Raw genomic sequence first — 20,785 nt, 5'->3', positions numbered from 1 at the left:
TTAAATATTCATCATATTACCTCTTATCTGTCAATGTCAAAAGCAGTCAGTCAAACATTAGGCGAATAAATAGATTTGACAGGCTCGTAATAACGCACCGGATGAAGCAGATCAAAATAATCAAATCAAAATAAAAGCAAGGACACGGAGAAGTGAAACACATCCCATTATCATGTGTAAAGGTCGTCTGCAGGCTATGAATATGATATGTTTCTAGCGCTTCTGCTGAGCCAACATCGAGCGGTCCTCCCTGTAGTGAGCCCGTTTGGGAGGAACAGCATCTTGAACAACAGCGCCAGGGTTTGAAAACATACAGGGGGTAAAATAAGAAAATAATCTGAAATCCTACCTGATTTCTGTCACTCGTTAATGCATGCGACCTGGCTCGGATGTAGGCTAAGCGATACACATACACCGCAAGCGGGTCAGCTCAGCCTGCTTGCCTCCTCCACGGCATCAAGCCCCTCCTCGTTTTATCGTACAGTGGAGAGAGATGGGGAAAAAAGAGAAACGACCGCATATCTATGCGCCGTAAAAAGGAAGCAACGTCACAGACACCACTGGTTTGTGATAATCATAGACCTAGTCTCAGATGAAGATAGGTTTAAAGGCTCAACGCTATGCTCAGAGATACAGATGAGCAATCGTGCGAGGTAAAATGAACCCGAGAAACGCGATTGAATATTAACGCACAGATGTAAAAAACTGAGATCTGTCTTTTTTTTTATGCCTTGAGGGGGGGGGGGGCAACACATGTAGGCCTATCCTATTAAGATATTGAAATAATGAATTGTAAGGAGTGTTTTATTTTGCACATTGCATCATGACTTCATAAACATTGTATTCTATTTCATTTGATGGGTCTTTGGCTGGATTTACATCTCTGTAATAATTAGAGAGTATTCAATCTCACTAACATCTTTCTCTCAGTGTATCATATCTGAGCTGTTGTTTTTTAATCTGAGCAGATACTGCCATCTAATGGATGTTCAAGCTTCCATACACACATAGGCTCAGACGCTTGGAAAAGAAACCAGTGGTTGTCAAGAAAAAAAAGTAAAATTCAGTATTATACAGTACACTATTTTTTCAAACCTTTCCTCCTGCTTATTAGACATGTTGAAAAGCCTAAAACTGTTTTCACCAACAAAAAGTTGACTCACACAAAGACCCACAGTACATCTGTATGTCTATGGAGCTGTGTGTGATCAATGTTAGTCTTAGATTACATTTTCATTAAAATAGTTAATATTTGTGTATGGACATTATGATTGAACTCAAATTCATTGTTTTAACCTTTGTGTAAGAGGCACAAGATTTTTAAGATGCAAGCCTTAATTGATGATGAGTCTGGAACGTTTTCAAAAAAACAATTCTTAGAAGCTCCTCCAATTAGGACTTTCCTGGTATATTGTTAACACTGACATCATTCTGTCTTTGAGTGCCTTCCTGGTAACGTATTGTAAACAAGTTACTCCACTTGAACCTTGGCCAAGGCAGAGTGGAATTTTTTGACACGATCCCTCCTTTCCCTCTAGAATCACAAGAGAGCGGAGATAAGCCAAAGGACAATAGTAAAGGGACTGTCCTTGTTGCGTTAGCATCTTATTGAAAACAGACCAAAACCAGCACAACTGACGCTTGTTGCAGTTTTACTGTGTAAGTCTGTGTCAAAAAAATGTTTAATGTATTTTTTCAGATTAAATACACTAACTACTATAGCTAAAGTGCAGATCCACCACAATTACAGTTTTCTGTCCTGCATTTTGGTAATCATTCATCCTATAGCTTCTGTGCCACCACAAGAGGGTAGCACTGATATGACAATGTTTCATGAAGGTTGAAGACCTGAATTTAGTGATGCAAAAATATATCTGGAATTTTCCAAAGCAAAATTATGATGCAATAATGTATGTGTTAAGCATCTTAATATTTCTTTAATAAATTAATAAATTAGTGATATACTGTAGGGCCTCAATGAAGAAATGGAATTGGTAGATATACATTATACTCATGCCAAGCCAATAACACCTGCTACATGTATTTGTATGCCACAAGGGCTTCAGTAGAAAGCTATAAAGAGGCCGGATTGAGCTGTTGCTCTAAAGCCAGGCCTGTTTTATCACTTTAACTTTTGGTAATGGAACTTCAAACGTTCTAAAAATGTTTTGAATTTGTATCTTATCAGATAACCTTGTTTGTGTTCACAGAACAAACTCATACACCACATCTTATCAAAAGTCTGCCATTTGCTTTAAAACAGCTGTTCACCTAGAAGTAAAAGCTTATCTCACGATACAGAGCAGCGGTTACAGGGGCAATGTGCGTTGTTGTGGTTTAGATATTTCCATGGAAACCGGTGGACAACGAGAGAGGGAGGATCCTGTGCAATCAGTGTTTGGGAGGGGGGGGGGGGCGTGTGTTACATCCACTGGTTTCCTGCTTCATTTAAACTGTGTTTGTCTCTCAAACAGCCACAGATGTGCCGATCCTGCCAAGAGAGAAGCTCCATCTGCTGTCAAGTGAGCCTCTGGGATTTCTCACAACAGGCTGAGATTTAAGCAGGAGCTATCCGTCCATCCTGTGTGGGACAGCCTTGTGGATTATTTATATCTTCAGAATATAAAAGGTAAGGAAAGCTTTCGGAAAAGTTCATGGCTGTAGATATGATCTCACTTTGAGTGTTACATTTCCGAACATAATACCACAATTTAAAATGATATATTTTTGATTTTACAGAGTTTCCCACTTGCTACCAGAGGACCCATGTGGTTGGTGGATAGGATCCGTGTGTCAGTGGAGAGATCTAATCTGCCTCTCCCATCAGCAGAACTAAGCTTTAAAATTGGTGACATAATGTTTGGAGAAAAAGGCGACAAACCCAAAATAATTCACCTGTGTCCTTACGTCATCACCCCAGATAACATCCCAGAGTTCTGCATCCCCCCATCCATCCCCTCCCTCCAGGAGATGAAAAATACGGAGCACAGCCGACCTGCTCGAGTCACCAAGGCGTCTCCATGTGAGAGGACTAGCCCTGAAATAGAGGTGACAAGTTATGAGCTCATGAACCCGCACATCATCCAGGTGGAGAGTGTGGATGAGAGCCCCTATGAAGGCTGCAGTGATGAGGAGACCACCAATGCAGACCCCCAGAGCCAGGCTGCCTTGTCTCTTCCACACATGGCCAGAGCTCAGACCTGCTATGGCTTCTGCACCCTACTGGAGAGCCCCCACACTAGGAGGAAGGAGTCGCTCTTCCACTCTGATCCTGGCTCCTCTCCCCTGCTGCTGCCCCGAAGTCGGTCCAGCTTGTGCTCCAAACTCTCCCCCTCAACTTCGCCCTCCTCCTCTCATTCTTCATTCAGCCTCAACTCCCTGACTTCCAGGCTTTCCCCGAGAGGATACTCTCTGAACTGGCAGGCCGCTCTGGACAGCGATACAACTTCCTCCACTGAATCCTCTCCCTACAGCTCGCCACTGCTGACCAGATGCCCTGCCAAGTCTTCCCTCTTCAAAGCACTGAGCCATGATCTGCTGTTGTCAAGGAACATGAGGAAGGCAATGGTGTCCAGGAACAATTCCCTGTCCACAGATGAAGGCAGCTCCACAGACAATAGCCCCAATGTCATGAGGAGGGCATCAGATGGGTTAGCTGAAGGCCTGCCGAGCAGCTACAGCCTGGCGCCACCCAACATCTTTCCTATGGACATGACTCTGCACAAAGAGAGTGTAATGAAGGAAAGAATGGCACCCATAGGGAGAGATGGCAGCCTGAGACTCGCAGCAGAGTACTGCCCAGATAACCAAAGACTACGGGTTCGACTGATCAGTGCTGAGGGCCTCTATCCACTCTCTGTAGACCCCAAGATTATCAACTGCAGCGTCAGCCTCTCTCTGGGGCCCGGAAAAGTCCAGAAGCAACGCAGCACAGTCATCAGAAAGAGCCGTAATCCAATCTTCAATGAGGATTTCTTCTTTGATAGTATCTCAGAGGAAGACATCAGTCAGCGGTCCCTTCGCTTTAAAGTGGTGAACAAAATGTCCACCCTGAAAAGAGACTATCTCCTTGGCAACTGTGATTTGCCTCTTTCTAGCATTGTGACATCATAAATAAGTACTTCCTTTACTGTTTATTTATGTTTTGAATTATTTATTTTCTATTTTGTATTGTAAAACAAGATTTTATATATGATTAAATTATGGAAAACTATGACATTGTTTGTTTTTAATACATTTATAAAAAAATTGTAAACCATAAATTGTATCACTGCAGAAACAATAACTTAATTTTCTCCATATGTGTTTTTATGATTGCTAGCATGAATAAAGAAATGCACCACCAAAGTGAATCCCCACTTAGTGTTTGCTGATAAACAAACACAAGGATGTAAATATAATGATATACAGGCTTTTGGTTTGTTAATGTTGCTGCAGCATGAGCTGGCCGGAGACAACTGCAGTCTCATATTTGTCCCATAAGCCTGTTGTTTTCTTCCTGACCTTTCCAATGATTAAAATATCACTACATACAAACCAGAAACCTGAGAGGGCAATTTTCACCGTCGAGTATGCATGATTGTAAACAGCGTTCAGAAGAAGATCTGTTTTTCACCCAGTATGGATACATAATACCAATAACAATTACCGTTAAAACGGAATATGTTCATGAACAACACATACTCGAGACGTAGAACGCATGTGTTTTTTTGTATCACATGACGCATTCAAGGCCAGGCTATGTTTTAGATTTGTTACAATACTTTTTCAAAATGACACTTTTACTATTGGTATCAAACCAAACAAATTTACTACGGTCAGCTCCAAATAAAAATATCATAGTTACAAATAAATGTAGGCTGCTAAAAGGAATAATAAAATAAAACGGCTGTGTATAAAGACAGGTCTTTTTCAGACAACTACAGAACAAAGTAGATTCAATTCATGCTGAAGACAAAAAGCTGCACATTTTCATGCAATATACATGTTTACTCAACTGAACAGAGCAGGAGCTCTTAATGTAGACTGCAGGCGCATATATCCTGCTGCTTTCAGCAATAAAGATCAGGCTTAAAAGCTCCGGCTGCCACTATAGCTCCTAGTTAAAGATTAATAGGTTTCTCAGGGCTTAGAAAAAGAACTGATAAGGGACTGACAACTGCTGGTTAGACAGTAGATGTCAAAACAACATACAGTAATGTGAGGAGATACATATCATTAGCTTTTTTTTCACCAAAGAATAACCTGCTGGAAGATTGGCTTTAAAGTCCAATGTCTGTAATGAAGTATGCTTTAATGCAAATATTTTACAAGGTTTTCCAGTCTGTATCGTGCGACTGAGAAAAAGCCTTTGGACAAATACAGCTCATGATCCACTTTCAGTTGGAACTACAGATTCAGCGTAGCCACAAAAACCTTCCATTTCCTTCTCAATTGTTTTGATGGAAATTAGGGTTTTGTCTTTCTACAATACCAGGCCTAACACGCAGGCTTTTGTGTCATTATAATAAATAGGAGCATCTTATTTCTAACAAAGGAACACATAAACATCCCACACAGACAACCTACATGTTTCAACAATACCTCTCCTAAAAGGATGCATTTCCAGATCCTGTGAAGAGGCTGATACTGTTAGGCACTTTTGCATTGAGTGTTGACTCAGCTGTGAAATACCCTGTAATAAATGAGAATTACCCGTGATTCCCCGTGCTGGTCAACCACTGATAGGATTCAGAGGGATTTCCACTGATCTATCTATATTCAAAGGAGCGGAAGCGTTGGTTTTATATAGCACATTTGTTACAGCAGCATTAGGGCCCTTGATCCAAGCTGGTGCCGCTCATACAAAAGTCTAGGAATTGCTCCTGAACAAAAGCATCAAATAACGGCTTGTAAGCAATTGATATTACCCCTTGAAAAAAGCTACTTCCTGAAAAACACATGTAAGTCCAAATAATGTATCCCGTTTTCTTTCACCATTTCACCTTCTTGCATGATTAAAAAAACAAACCTTTCTTTGCATATCTAACAGTTTGAAATATAACATACACATACATATGAGTATATTGTATGTTTGTTTAAAATGCGCTGTAATATTTTTTAAATAAATGTTTATATTTGCCATTTGAACATAAAAGACATATGTGAGATTGAGTAATGGGAATACAAGATTGTGGGTGTGTGTCCATCATTTGCAGTGTTTTTGGTACTTACCTCTGATTACTAGAAGTGATTTCATATTATCTGTAGGAAACATCTGTCTCCCTAAGAGCTGTGTATCATGAATGCAAAGGCGCAACAGGGGAAGTGCACTGGCTTAATCTCAAGTGTCTGAAAACAGTTGCCTGGTTACCTTCATTCATCAGGATGCCTTTGCCCATGCTAATGCACATTTACAATTTCAAAGTAATGAGCTGGAATAGACAACAACTACACTTAGAAAACATCAGGTATACTTACACTAATATACTTATACAGTCATGTTTGTGAATGTCCTGCTACCATTCAGCTTTATAACTGCTGCAAAAGCTATTCAATGTTTTTTGGATTGGAGACCGAATGTTGTTTTTTTTACTTGGAAAAGCAAACGTTTCCCTTCCCCTACCATATCTTTTACCCAGTGTAAATCAGTCTGTTCAAACCAGTTTCCTTATCACATTTTCTGTTTTACCAGGCGCTTGTATTGTGCCAAAAACACTTAGCAGACAACGTCAAATGTCACTGTAAACATGTTTGACCAATGTTGTCACCAGTAGGTACCCCACCTACTTATGTTCTCAGGGTAACAGCTGCTTTAGAAATAGGGACAATGCTAGTGGACCTCTTTTGTAATTTTGTATCCAACTCCCATTGCAATCAATCAAATGTCCAGCGAAAACAGCCTTTAGACAGTGTACTTTAATTATATGTATTTGAATACTTTTCTGAAGGCAGCCTGGAATATCCACAAAATCCAGACTGGTTCCCCCGCTTCATTTCAGATGCACAGGAAAGATCCATTGACAGCTGGCTTTGGATGCAAGCAGCAGCACGACTGAAGCTGAAATGCATCTGAATCAAACAGGGACAGCGTCTATCAACTTATGTGTTGAAATAAAAGCATCTCACACATGAAAGGACGAATCTCCATGGTTTCCCCTGGAGCTGAGCCTGGTTGCCATGGGAGTAGAGGCGCTATCACAAGAGGTAAAAAAAACACAGACAGGAAGACAGTGTCATCTTTCGGTGCACAGTAGGCCTACCTAATCATGCACAGTTAGTTTTATTTATTTAGTTTAAATATACTTCTCGTTGCTATGTTGTCTTTGAAGATAATTATCAAAGAAACTTTAGTCATTATTTCACATATGTTGTTTATCTAATCAACTTTAGATTTATTTTGCTCACTTTTGTTAAGATGGACAAAAGTTAGCTATTAATCAAATGAATCCAGCTTTTCCTGAGTCCACCCCCCGTCGCATGATCTGTGTCCTGGCAGACTGTTTGCCTAACTGTTTAATGGCTATGCAGACAACATTGTGCAAGCCCTGTCGTGATTGTCCAAATGCATTTAACCATCCGAACAGCATGTTCACAAGGGTGATCAGACTCATCACTGGGGGCAACTGAGAAATGAACACACACAACTGCTGTGTTGCACATGCTACATGATGAGTTATTATTAGCCTCCCCTTTTTACTGACGTACTGTCAAGATAACTAACAATTAAACAGCCCTGCTTGTGAGTGATTGCCTGAAGCAACACACCAGCTTCATATGGAGTCTCAGCACCTACTGTACGTATGAGAGCAGGGTTGAGCAAGTTTATACAAGTGTGATCAGGTGTGAGGAAGTCCTGCCTACAGTATGTGGTTGTTGTGTACTGAACCGGTCACGCTAGGACTCGGCTCCATGCAGAGCCTGAGGTGATTGAGTGGGTGCTGTCACACAGGACAGGTGCACATGCTAAGTGATGAGTCCGCTACGTGCAGATACAGTACAACATGAGGTGTTCTCGACCTTATCATATACTGGGAAATGTCTAAACAGATAACAAGATGTAAGGTGATTCCATCAGGTTGAATTTGGCCATTTTTGAAAAGACATTGTCACTAACTAGACAGAGGCAGAATGGTCACTGTCACACTGGAAATAATGTGGAATATATTGAGTCAAGTCATTCTATTAATGAAACCATAAAGCTCATGTGTCTCAGCCAAAACCTAAACTTGAACTTAACTTTATCCTTTTGAAATAAAAATAATAGATGGATAAACAAAAATAAATACTGCAGTCCCAGCGAGATTGGAGCACCACCAGGCATCGGCAGTGTGTGTATGTGTGTGTCACTCAGTAGGGTCTGGTTTCATCTGACTGTACGTGTTGTGTCCTCACACAGCCTAATGACGCATCTAAAATAAAGTGTAAAGCTTATTCATGACTAATCTGGTGCTGGATGAACATTGAAGGAGGTGTTTACCAATTTGAAGAGTGGGGCCATAAACAGTGGTATCATGACGCTGAAACAACAATCACTCAGCATCACTGCTGACATCATGGAACATTTTAACCTCTTTTAATCAGGTCATTTGATTAATGCTGTTCAATATTGTAAAATAGGATTACATATGGCTTTTGAAAGGATTTATCTTTCTTGTCTCCAGTCAATATGATGGTCCTATACAGTATGCTCGACTATTGAAGGACATTTTTTTTCCAAAAGCTCAACCCCTTTCTTTATCAACTTACAATAGAAGTTCCTTTCTTCTTCTATCAATGTTAGACATCAGAGTATTTCAACTTAACAACATCATGTGTATGACATCTAAACTAGAAAACATTTAAAAAGAAGTAAATAATTTGATACATGTAAAAAAGCATTCATCAAAATCTAAACAATCAGTCTCAGGACTGAAAACCGTTTAAAGCGTATTTTTTTAAATGGTGGGAGATCATTTCAAATTGATGAAATCTCCCATTAGATCAAATCTATTTGCATGGTATGATTATGGTCATTAGCTAGTGTGTTTTGTCTGCCCAGTCCACCCACACTCTGGTGCTTGATCAGTTTCTCTGAGAGGAAGAAGCGATGAGACACATCTGGGTCTGTCTGTGTCATTTTAACTGTCCTACTTACTATGATCCACTTACAGAACTAACATACAAACCACAGAGGGGCCTCACAGTCCCCATTCCCTTGACTTTGTTTGTCCTTGACTTTAAGATTTTCTAAAAGTTGTATAGACTCTAGAGCAAATTGTTTATTCACAGAGTCGATTTATGATCTCATCCTATACCATTTCTCAACTTAATTATCTATTTTAGGGGAGAAATCCAATGTCACGGTATAGTTCCACAAATACCTAATTCAATGAATTGCCATTTGTATAATACTGAACCAGCAAGACAGTTAAAGTCTCATTTAGATGAAACACAGACTCCTCTGCTCACATTTTGAAGTACCAAAAGATCCATTAAAGCTTAATTATGATTTCAAAGCTCTGTCGTGCTTTAAAAATACTCCATATAAATGAAAGCCCTCTTCCTCATTCATCAGTTTGAATAGCAATAAGGTTTATTTTTAGCTCAATTTTCACCAACATTATGACTCAACCCATACCTCCGTCACTCGTATGGTGATTTAATAATATTGTACATGTGTTTGGTGAACTTTAGTAATGGAAAGGGGGAAAACATGCATAACCAGCATGATAGGCTTTGTGATATGTTTACATCTTCAGTGTAATGTAAAAGGACACTGACTAGGAAAAATCAATGCCCATCACGGTACATGGGATACTGTATCGTCATATGATTCATAAAAGGGCTGTAAATATAACACAGCATCAGGAACAAGAGATAACAAGTGGTCCACAGCCTCCAGTCACGTTATTTAACTGAGGGTAAACATGGGAGCTGGTGATGGGTCTTTGTTTGTCATTTTGGTTTACTTGGCAACCAACTGATACAGACCAGGGTAAATTGCAGTGTCATCTTGAACAAATGTTTCACAACCCTTGGCACTGAGGATGAGTTTGCCATGTGTAAGACAGCTGAAACATTCATGGTTGAAGACCCAAAACTGCACTTTCAAGTTAGCATAAGCCTCATTTTCCATGGCAGCTAACGTCAGAGAATAAACTGCAATCAATCTGATGAAGGAAGAATTGGCTGCTTTTTAAACACCGATATTGCCTTAATGAATGTCTTAACTGTTGTTGTATGTAAGGTGTTGCTTCAGTTGTTGATGCTAAGACACAGATGGAGGTGTCTTGGGGCTGGTTATGAAAATGACAGATGAGTGTTTGTGGGTGAAGATTTTCACCACAATCCAAGTTCTGTTTCAATTAGGTATCTTTAGATATGTATTCTTGTCACGGAGTGTCAGAATTATGTCGTGCCCCAAGGCTCTAATAAAATGATGACACGTTGAATCCTCCATGGTGTATTATGAAATTAGAAAAAATAGTTTTGTAGTTACAAATGTCACGAAATAGCGCAGTGCTACTTAGTCTTATTAACCATACTGAAAAGGCTTTAACATGTTCTTTAAATATTACATTATCTCAGGTCTCTTTCACACAGGTGATAGTGTAATACTGTGTAAAGAATATGCATGGAGTAAATGTTTTCATTTCTAGGGAAGTAGAACTACTCTATCAAAAATTATCTTGGATCATAAAGCACTTTCAAAACGGAGAAACCCCCTATATTTATGTGAACTAAGTCTGGGATAACACACTCAGTTTGTCTAATAAACAAGGCTCTTTTTATGATCCATGTGTTTTGCCAAGTTTAAATAGTGGGCAGCCTAAAATAATATTAGTGATAGGTTACAGCCATGCATACAGGGAGAATTGCATATCATGTGTTTTAAAAACAAAAAAAACACAGTAACTCGAAACTGCACATTTATTATCTTTATTACGTGTTTTCCTTGTTTTTTTAACGATGGTATTGCAATTAAATTGTAATCGTGGCTATTTGAGCTGGTTTAAGAAAAAACACCACGAAACAGTTATGTTTAAACGTGTACTACACACGAAATAGTCCAGTCGCTGCATCATTAATCAAACGCACCCTTTGCAGAATGGCACCCGGTTCAATCTTTGGATCCTTCTACTCTGATTTGCTTTGCTAGCTGCGGCCTAGCTTTAATGCAGGCTCTACACACAGTGATGTCACAAGTTAAGTATCATATCACTACCAAGCTTCCCAGTCGATAACTTAAAAAAACATGAAGCAATGGAGGAATATTTTTGATGCATCAGGTGTAACTTCACTCTATAATACTCATTTCAAGACCAAGGAGAAGTAACTTGCCTTTTTGGACCATGACGACTCTTCCCAAAGACTCTTCTGCTGGATAACATTGCGTCATTTGAACAAGGTAGGTTGAGCAGAACGTGTTAGCTTGAATTTATTTTGTGCTGTGTTGTTCTGGTGTTTGCTATGATTGTTGTTGCTAACCGCCCATTATGCTAAAGCTGTTGTCTTCAGTGTGTCGTGTGAAACATTGGCTTGTTGTCAAGTTTGGTTTTCCTGTGATCAGTGTTTGGTTCATGATTTATGATGCTTAAATGTTGAGTTAAAAAGCAGTACAAAATAATCCTCTTTGACGGTTTAGATTGTTGTTGTTGAAGGTGTTTCTGTATTTTTACTGGCTTTTTTGCAAATGTGTTGGTGCCTAGTAGCATTCTGCTTACATTGTGGAATCGATGCATCCTTCTGTAGAATCAGTGACTGTTGTCTTGCACTCAGCCTCTTTAATTTCTTCTGTAATATTGACTTAATGGGAATTGTGAGTTTATATAATTCATTGCATTTTTTGTGCAATGAATGATATATTTTGTAAGTAACAAACTTTAGATTTTTAGGTCACTTTGCTGTTCACTGTTCTCCATTTCTCCATACATTGCCTATCATTTAGACATTTGGAAATGTCCATAACAATTCCTCATATCTTAAGCTATTATTGCTTGTTTTTTTAGGACTTATAGCCTAAAGTCGGCCTACAGTGATATAACACTCAGCAAAACAGCACATTCTCACAATTAAGATGATATCACCAGCACAATGTAAACATTTTCTGGTACCACTTTACAATAAGTCTACGCTTATAAAGGGTTTATGAATAGTTTGTAATTAATTAATTAATTAGGTTGTGAACACTTTATCATTAATAAGCTTTTATAAGACATGAGATAAACAGGGCAACTGTGACCGGTTGCTTGCCAAATAGTGAGCCCACATGTATCTGTACTGCTAAGTGGCTACTTAGCTTACTTCGTCTTCTTCATCAGCCAGCATCCTTGGTATCTGTTGTTCAGTGAGTTGATTCTCGCTAAGTAGCCAATATAAGGCTTAGTCATCTTGCCAAATAGTGAGCCTGTGTTGATGTATGACAACTATGTTAGAATTGGTTTATAAATGGTTCTTAATGATTAATAAATTGTTTACAACCTAATTCATAACCTAATTATAAACCCTTTATGAATCCTTTATAAGGGTAGTCTTATTGTAAAGTGGTACCCATTTTCTTCTCTCTGATTTGATCACTTAGAATCAATCAATGAACAAATGTTCAACAATTCAACCATAACAATAAATCAATTCATTTTGTAAGCACTACACTATAGGCGGATACTGGTTTTGATTTATTTCAGTTTATTGGAGTCTGAAGAACCAGCACCTTACCGTGGTAGAGAGGTTTGTGTGCCCTGATGAACCTGGGGGCTGTGTTGTCTGGAACCTTGTGTTCCTGGTAGGGTCTCCCATGGCAAATTGGTCTCAGGCAAGGGGCCAGACTAAGATTGGTTCAAAAGACCTCATGAAAGACGACACACGAAGTGAGGATACCCGGCCCGGAGGAAGCCCGGGGTCCCCTTCTGGAGCCAGGCCCAGAAGGAGGACTCGTCGGCGAGCGTCTGGTGGCCGGGCTTGCCACGGAGCCCGGCCGGGCACAGCCCGAAAAGGCGACGTGGGCAACACCTCCGCTTCTCCGTCCCGCGGGCCCACCACCTACGGGAAACAGCGATGGGGTCGGGTGCGCTGCCAGAAGGGTGGCAGTGAAGGCAGAGGGTCTCGACGGACCAGACCCGGGCGACAGAAGCTGGCTTTGGGGACGTGGAACGTCACCTCTCTGGGGGGGAAGGAGTCGGAGCTTGTGCGGGAGGTGGAGCGTTACCAGTTGGATCTGGTTGGGCTCACCTCTACGCACAGCGTCGGCTCTGGAACCTTACTTCTGGATAGGGGTTGGACTCTATTCTTCTCCGGAGTTGCTCAAGGTGTGAGGCGCCGGGCGGGTGTGGGGATACTCACAAGTCCCCGGTTGGGTGCTTCGTTGTTGGAGTCTACCCCAGTGGACGAGAGGGTTGCCTCCCTACGCCTGCGGGTTATGGGGGGGAAAACTCTGACTGTTGTGTGTGCTTATGCACCCAACAGCAGTTCAGAGTATACGGCCTTCTTGGAGACCCTGGAAAGAGTCCTGTATGGGGCTCCTGAAGGGGACTCTTTAATCTTGCTGGGAGACTTCAACGCACATGTGGGCAATGATGGAGACACTTGGAGGGGAGTGATTGGGAGGAACGGCCCCCCTGATCTGAACCGGAGTGGTGGTTTGTTACTGGACTTCTGTGCTAGTCATGGATTGGCCATAACAAACACCATGTTCGAACATAAGGATGCTCATAAGTGTACGTGGTACCAGAGCACCCTAGGCAGAAGGTCCATGATCGATTTGGTTATCGTATCATCGGACCTGAGGCCGTATGTTTTGGACACTCGGGTAAAGAGAGGGGCGGAGTTGTCAACTGATCACCATCTGGTGGTGAGTTGGGTCGAGTGGCGGGGGAAGCCTCTGGATAGACCTGGTAAGCCCAAACGTGTAGTTCGGGTGAACTGGGAACGTCTGGAGGAGGCCCAAGTTCAGGAGGCCTTCAACTCACACCTCCGGCGGAGCTTTTCGGGCATTCCTGTGGAGGTTGGGGACATTGAACCAGAGTGGTCGGTGTTCAAAGCCTCTATTGCCGAAGCCGCGGCGGGGAGCTGTGGTCTCAAGGTCCTAGGTGCCTCAAGGGGCGGTAACCCTCGAACCTCCTGGTGGACACCGGTGGTCAGGGAAGCCGTCCGACTGAAGAAGGAGGCCTTCAGGGATTTGTTATCTCGGGGGACTCCCGAGGCAGTTGCAAGGTACCGACAGGCCCGAAGGGCAGCAGCCTCAGCCGTGGCCGAGGCAAAGCAGCGGGTGTGGGAGAAGTTCGGAGAAGACATGGAAAAAGACTTTCGGGCGGCACCAAAGTTGTTCTGGAAAACTGTCCGACACCTCAGGAGGGGGAAGCAGGGAACCATCCAAGCTGTGTACAGTAAGGATGGGACGTTGTTGACCTCAACTGATGGAGTGTTAGGGCGTTGGAAGGAGCACTTTGAGGAACTCCTGAACCCGACAACTCCGCCCTCTATGTTAGAGGCAGAGCTGGAGTATGAAGGGGGATCGACACCAATCTCCCGGGGGGAGGTCACTGAGGTCGTCAAACAACTTCACAGTGGCAAAGCCCCGGGGGTGGATGAGATCCGCCCAGAAATGCTGAAGGCTCTGGGTGTTGAGGGACTGTCATGGTTGACACGTCTCATCAACGTTGCGTGGAAGTCGGAAACAGTACCGAAGGAGTGGCAGACCGGAGTGGTGGTTCCCCTTTTCAAAAAGGGGGATCAGAGGGTGTGTGCCAATTACCGAGGCATCACACTACTCAGCCTCCCCGGGAAAGTTTACTCTAAGGTACTCGAAAGGAGGGTCAGGCCGATTGTCGAACCTCAGATTGAGGAGGAACAATGCGGATTCCGTCCTGGTCGTGGAACGACGGATCAGCTTTTTACTCTCGCAAGGATCCTGGAGGGGGCCTGGGAGTATGCTTATCCAGTCTACATGTGTTTTGTAGACTTGGAGAAGGCGTATGACCGGGTTCCCAGGGAGTCACTGTGGGAGGTGCTGCGGGAGTATGGGGTGAGGGGGTCTCTACTCAGGGCCATCCAATCTCTGTACTCCCAAAGCGAGAGCTGTGTCCGTGTCCTCGGCAGTAAGTCGGACCCATTTCAGGTGAGGGTTGGCCTCCGCCAGGGCTGCGCTTTGTCACCAATCCTGTTTGTAATATACATGGATCGGATTTCGAGGCGTAGTCGTGGGGGAGGGGGTCTGCAGTTCGGTGGACTAAGGATTGCACCACTGCTTTTTGCAGATGATGTGGTTCTGATGGCTTCATCGGTCTGCGACCTTCAGCACTCACTGGATCGGTTCGCAACCGAGTGTGAAGCGGCTGGGATGAGGATCAGCACCTCCAAATCTGAGGCCATGGTTCTCAGCAGGAAACCGATGGACTGTCCACTCCAAGTAGGGAATGAGTCCTTACCCCAAGTGAAGGAGTTCAAGTATCTCGGGGTCTTGTTCTCGAGTGAGGGAACAATGGAGCGTGAGATGGGTCGGAGAATCGGAGCAGCGGGAGCGGTACTGCAGTCTCTTTACCGCACCGTTGTGACGAAAAGGGAGCTGAGCCAGAAGGCAAAGCTCTCTGTCTACCGGGCCATTTTCGTTCCTACCCTCACCTATGGTCATGAAGGATGGGTCATGACCGAAAGAACGAGATCGCGGGTACAAGCGGCCGAGATGGGTTTTCTCCGCAGGGTGGCTGGTGTCTCCCTTAGGGATAAGGTGAGAAGTTCGGTCATCCGGGAGGGACTCGGAGTTGAACCGCTCCTCCTTCGCGTCGAAAGGAGCCAGTTGAGGTGGTTCGGGCACCTAGTTAGGATGCCACCTGGGCGCCTCCCTAGGGAGGTGTTCCAGGCACGTCCAGCTGGGAAGAGACCAAGGGGTAGACCTAGAACCAGATGGAGGGATTATATCTCTTCTCTGGCCTGGGAGCGCCTTGGGATCCCCCAGTCAGAGCTGGTTGATGTGGCCAGGGAAAAGAAAGTTTGGGGCTCTCTGCTGGAACTGCTACCTCCGCGACCCGACCACGGATAAGCGGGAGAAGATGGATGGATGGATGGAGTCTGTATTGTTGGGGACTTGCTATATGGTTTATTTTGTCCAGTACATTTATAGAAGGTGTTTGTTATCCTCCTCATGGTGCACACATAATAGTCTAATGGTAGCTGTCGTCATCTCTGTATTTGATGTGTCTGTTGTTCTGACCCTGGTGTATGCAAAGAGTGATGAGGTCAGAGCCTATTGCTGTTCCCTTAATTAGAAACAATCCACGTCAGTTGACGGCATAGGTTGACTGACTGTAACCTTTATATTAGTTTTTATTGTGCTCAATAACTGACTTTCTTATCGATGGTATCTTGGTGCTCCTCTTTGTTATTTCATGTATTCATATCCAGTATTTGGCACGGTTGATTTGACAGTTAAAGTGCAGTAAATCGAAAGACATCTGATTGAGCCTCCAAACTATAGCCTCGCACTCCACAGTATCTGTGATGTGTAATTATTCGCTTCATTTGCTGTTCTGTCCACAATCTACAATGGAGAAAAAAGTGTTTTGATTAGCCATGCGGTCTTTCTAATCTGCTTGAAGCTTAGTGAACAACCACTTTACCTCTCTTTAAAACCTTAATTGGTGAATTATTGCCCAGTTTGTCTCCGAGAGCTACAACACTGCATGTTTTCCACAGCTGGGTATCCTTTGCCTCATGCAGCGAGTTGAGAGCGAGAGTTTCAAAGGCCACACAGCTCAGATCTCAGCAGGGCACATGTTTCTCACCATGTGAGGCTGCATGTGTTGGTACACATGTCAGTGCTACAGTTCAGAGAGAAGGTGTGTGTGTATCTGTGGCTGTGTGTGTGTTCTACGCATGCAGAACTTTGTCTCTACTGTGCCTGCCTGCGCTTCAAGGTGTGGTGAAAGGTTTACTTGTGATACTCTACATTTGCAGGGACAAAAGGAGCTTTTCAAAAAGTTAGATTAATTTAAAATAACAATTTCCTCAGTCAATATATTTTAATTGATTTGTTCTCCTATTGAGGGCCAGCATGTTTAAACCTCCTGCAGCTGGCCTTGTGTGATGGTGTTAACATTTTCATTTGACCACATTGGTGTCCTGTACGGTAAGTCAATACGGTACTTAATTTGAAAGAGTTAAAAACTGAATATATCCGCTCCTCTGATTGGTTCTTTTTTAGTTTATACACACCCACACAGCCACATCCTCATTTTCCCAGCTTCACATGTGTCATAGTTTCCATGTCCGGTTTTAAAGAAGTCAGAGTATGGCCTCAGGCACCTATTATTTCTACAAAAAGGAAATTACCTGCAACTTTGCCACATTAGTACATGCCTGCCTACACTTAAACACACTTCCTTTTACACCAGGAAAATCCGTATGTAAAGTATTTAGCTAGGAATAGCAAATTACCACCAATTTGGCTCAGAGTGTTTCCTTCACACTATGTTTGAGTACATTTGATTGATTAAGAACAAAGTTAAAAGAATATCATGTTCGCTGATAAGACGTTATTTCTCCACCGACTGAAAGAGAGATAGTGTGATTTATTTTTTGAATAAGACATTTCACACGTTCTGGTTTACTTACTATTTGCAATTTAATGTGAGAACATAGTAGTTGAGCAAATGGCCTGTGGATCTTTCTAATGTAGATTTGTAAGCAATGGAAAGTTTCTAATTTTGTATATCCACTTTGTAAACCAGTGTGATGTTGTTAGCAGGTAGTTTGCACCTCAACAGCAGCTAGACATGTGCCGCCATCTGCTGGTGATACAACCCCATATCAGTCTGAACTAAAACCAATGTGGCTATGGGATACTAAAGTACAAAAGGGTCATGTGATGAGATATTTAATGTAATGTAACTGCCTACCAAACATATTTGAAAAAGCTTGAATTTGACACATTTTACCTCCAGATAGACCTGCTTATGTTATTTCACATCTACATGCAACCAACCCTAGGATATCCAATCTTGGACTCACACATCGGGCACAAACACGTACACTCACACGCAAATGGTTATGGTCATGCATCAGCATCCCTTTCACAAATACCCAGACTAGAGATGTCTTTACTTAGGTGTGCAAATAAATAAAGAGAACATTGAGCAATACATGGCTCTCTTGATTTACACTATGCACCCACCTATAATATCTCTTTTTTTCTGGCCCACAGTAATTATTTACAAATGTTTACTCAACCTCGTGAGGGATGGTCTCGGCAAAGACACACTTGTTTACACCCAATCACAGGGACTGGGTTCATACATGTTGGGATACACAATGTGAGACCCTTTCTCTCACCATGCTATTTTTAGTAGACACCAATGCCTTCCGGCAAAAATCACATGAATATGGATAGTGTGCTCGGCTGTACAGAGCGGTTTGCAACAAGAGAGCAATGATTCAGACAGACAGCCTGCACGTACTCTCTGTGTGTGTTCAATAAATGCTCGACCAGTGCTGGAGTGTCATTAGGCTTTCAAGCTATACAAAACAAAGGGATTACTGGACAGTAAACATGTTTTTTGAACTGCTGTTTATGAGAAAATTGGTGTGTAGAAAATGGAATGCTTTTCATAAATTACTGCATAAGGGTGTTACAGTAATCTTGTCATATTATTTTTTTATTTCAATCTTGATTTGAAATATTCACTTGATTTACTGGTTGTTTGACTCACTGGTTTCCTGAGTCAATACCAAGTCTAATATTATTAAATGTCTTAATTCTTATATTATTAAAGATACTAAATCAAATGTAGTATCCCAAATGACAACCAGATGAAATAGCAGATTCCTCTGTTGGTACCATACTAAGGTTTGCAGCTCGCTGTAATATTTGTATCTTCTTCTAAAGCGCGTAATTCTTGTGATCATTAGAGCGTGCAAAAATAGCAGCACCACACAATAAAAGTAATAGATTAATGGTGCGGAATGTACAGTCAAAAATACTTCAATGTACAAATGAAATGTAATTAACTCTTAAATGGGAAGTAGGCATTGCAATGTTGATTGAATTTTATTAGAGAATACAACCACATATTCATTATTCGTGTTTTTTGTTTTTCCTGTAAGCCTATTTACTTCAAGCAAGAAACCCAATCATTCATTATCTTTAAAAATAGCATACTTGACTTTTTACTTTGCACCAGTCCTGAATGTATCTGGTTTACTTTCCATCACTCTTGTGCCAACTATCGTGGTCTTGCTTCCTGTCCTTGACCTCAGCATAGTTTGCAAGTCAATATTATTCAAAGGCTGTCTATGGTTATGCCTTTATATAGGCCAATTTAGGCTTGTAGCACATGCATCTTGGAAGACAGGTTTATTTTAGTGTAACTCAATTTTTCTCAAGTCTCCTTGGCCGTTGGGATATATCCTTGAAAAAAAGGACATAGGCCACTGTACTTTTTTAACATTCAAGATGAAGTTAGCAATAATAACCCAACAGTGTCTTCTACCAGTTAGTCCAATACACTGTCACAGCCTGCAAGTTTGGCAATGTCCAGCAGAGAGTGCCCTGACTCTGTTTAACACGGCACTGCTTAGCACCAACCACTGGCTGAAACTAGCATGGCACATCCTGCCTTTCACAAGTTAGTGGCTCGAATTAGGATTCATATTGCTATTTGTATTTCGATCTTAAATTTACAATTTTAATTTTCAATTTACGAGCATATAGTTTGATGTACTGCGAGTACTTGTTGTTGTGTCTAATTATCATTTTTCACACCTCGAGTAATAGGAATGCTCAGGGGAATACAGTATTCACTCAGAAAATCGAAACGATTTATTTGTCATGCAGTTTAAAGCCCAAGGCTATGTTATATCATTTCACCAAAACATTTTACAGAAATCATCATGGCTCTGCTAGATAATGTTTCACTTCCACAGATTAGCATTGACTAGGGAACACCACCGTGTCTCCTAAAGCATCAACACACTCTCTTCTCTCCAGTATTCCTACTTCTTATCTCCTTTATTCTTATCTGCCTTGTTCCCTTCAACTGTCCTCTCCCCATGGAACGGTCTTGTTCTCCTCACTTGCCGATGATGTGGTTTGGAGGGCTGGAGCTGATGCAAAGTGACGTTTCTCCCCATCACAGGAGTGGAGCTGAGGCTGGGCCTCACTTCCCCCGCACTGGGCTGTTTTTGTTCGCCGCAGCTCATGCGGATAATTTGCCGGGATGCAGTGGAGGGCTGTCACAAGGACTTGGCTCAAGGGGTGTGGGAAAATAGCAGAAGCGTCTTCCATGCTCAAACCTTGCCTTAATGATGAGCATTAAATATGAACATCTTCTTTGTGTAAGCGATGCATTAGGCTCCCTACAGTACATGTCCCCCTCCTTGCTTTTGCCTTTCCTCCTTTTTGATCCCGTCTTTCGGTCCCTGATTCTTTGCAGCCTTGTCTAGAGTCTTGTTTGAGAATCAGCTGAATAATCCGACTGACAAGCAGCCTTTAGGTCATGGCATCTCTGTTCAGAAAATATTCTCAATTCTTTGTGAAAGCACCGCAGCAAAAACACGGCTCTGTGCGACTGAGATAATGTTCCCTACGAAAGCAACCGGAAGGACCAGGGAAACAACAGTGTCTTTGTCTGGCATCCTGTACTGATATCTATCTATTTGAAGGCTTTTAATGTGATTGCATGGAGTATTTTGCTGTACTGTAACTCTGTAGTGGTCTGCGACTTATTTGAAACAAGTCTATCTTTGTAGCACTGTACCACATAGAAGGAACAGACTGAATGATAAATTAACAGGCAGAAAGCTCCTTCATACCTTACTGATCGGCGACAGGAGTCCC

The 20,785-nt window shown here is 42.2% G+C and overlaps 3 protein-coding genes across 6 annotated transcripts in view; 2 read left to right on the top strand and 1 right to left on the bottom strand.

The window, feature by feature from the left end:
- tln2b (talin 2b) overlaps positions 1-696 on the bottom strand; it is an 80,727-nt gene extending 80,031 nt beyond the window's left edge. For 2 of the 4 annotated variants that reach the window (XM_079683213.1, XM_079683217.1), the window contains exon 1: positions 350-695. The gene's annotated coding sequence lies outside the window, so the exon portion shown is untranslated. Of the gene's footprint in view, positions 1-20; positions 298-349 lie in introns of those variants that run through there. The other 2 variants (XM_079683216.1, XM_079683215.1) reach the window with 2 other exon arrangements.
- Positions 697-798: 102 nt separating this feature from the next.
- On the top strand, positions 799-4,200 carry c2cd4a (C2 calcium dependent domain containing 4A). Its single transcript, XM_079683225.1, has 3 exons — positions 799-1,056; positions 2,475-2,629; positions 2,740-4,200. Exon 3 carries the CDS (start codon positions 2,767-2,769, stop codon positions 4,111-4,113), a length of 1,347 nt encoding a protein of 448 aa, XP_079539351.1. The 5' UTR covers positions 799-1,056; positions 2,475-2,629; positions 2,740-2,766; the 3' UTR covers positions 4,114-4,200.
- A 6,856-nt stretch (positions 4,201-11,056) lies between these two features.
- Positions 11,057-20,785, top strand: part of roraa (RAR-related orphan receptor A, paralog a) — a 224,550-nt gene continuing 214,821 nt past the window's right edge. Inside the window, exon 1 of the mRNA XM_079683221.1 lies at positions 11,057-11,368. The gene's annotated coding sequence lies outside the window, so the exon portion shown is untranslated. The remainder of the gene's footprint in view (positions 11,369-20,785) is intronic.

Source organism: Notothenia rossii (assembly GCF_949606895.1).
Source record: "Notothenia rossii genome assembly, chromosome: 5".
Classification (NCBI taxonomy): Eukaryota; Metazoa; Chordata; class Actinopteri; order Perciformes; family Nototheniidae; genus Notothenia; species Notothenia rossii.
This window is presented reverse-complemented; position numbering and strand designations above follow the sequence as displayed.

What these genes read in the sequence shown, in the direction of transcription:
- c2cd4a (XM_079683225.1), top strand. Translation starts at nt 2,767, where the DNA reads ATGTGGTTGGTGGATAGGATCCGTGTGTCAGTGGAGAGATCTAATCTG.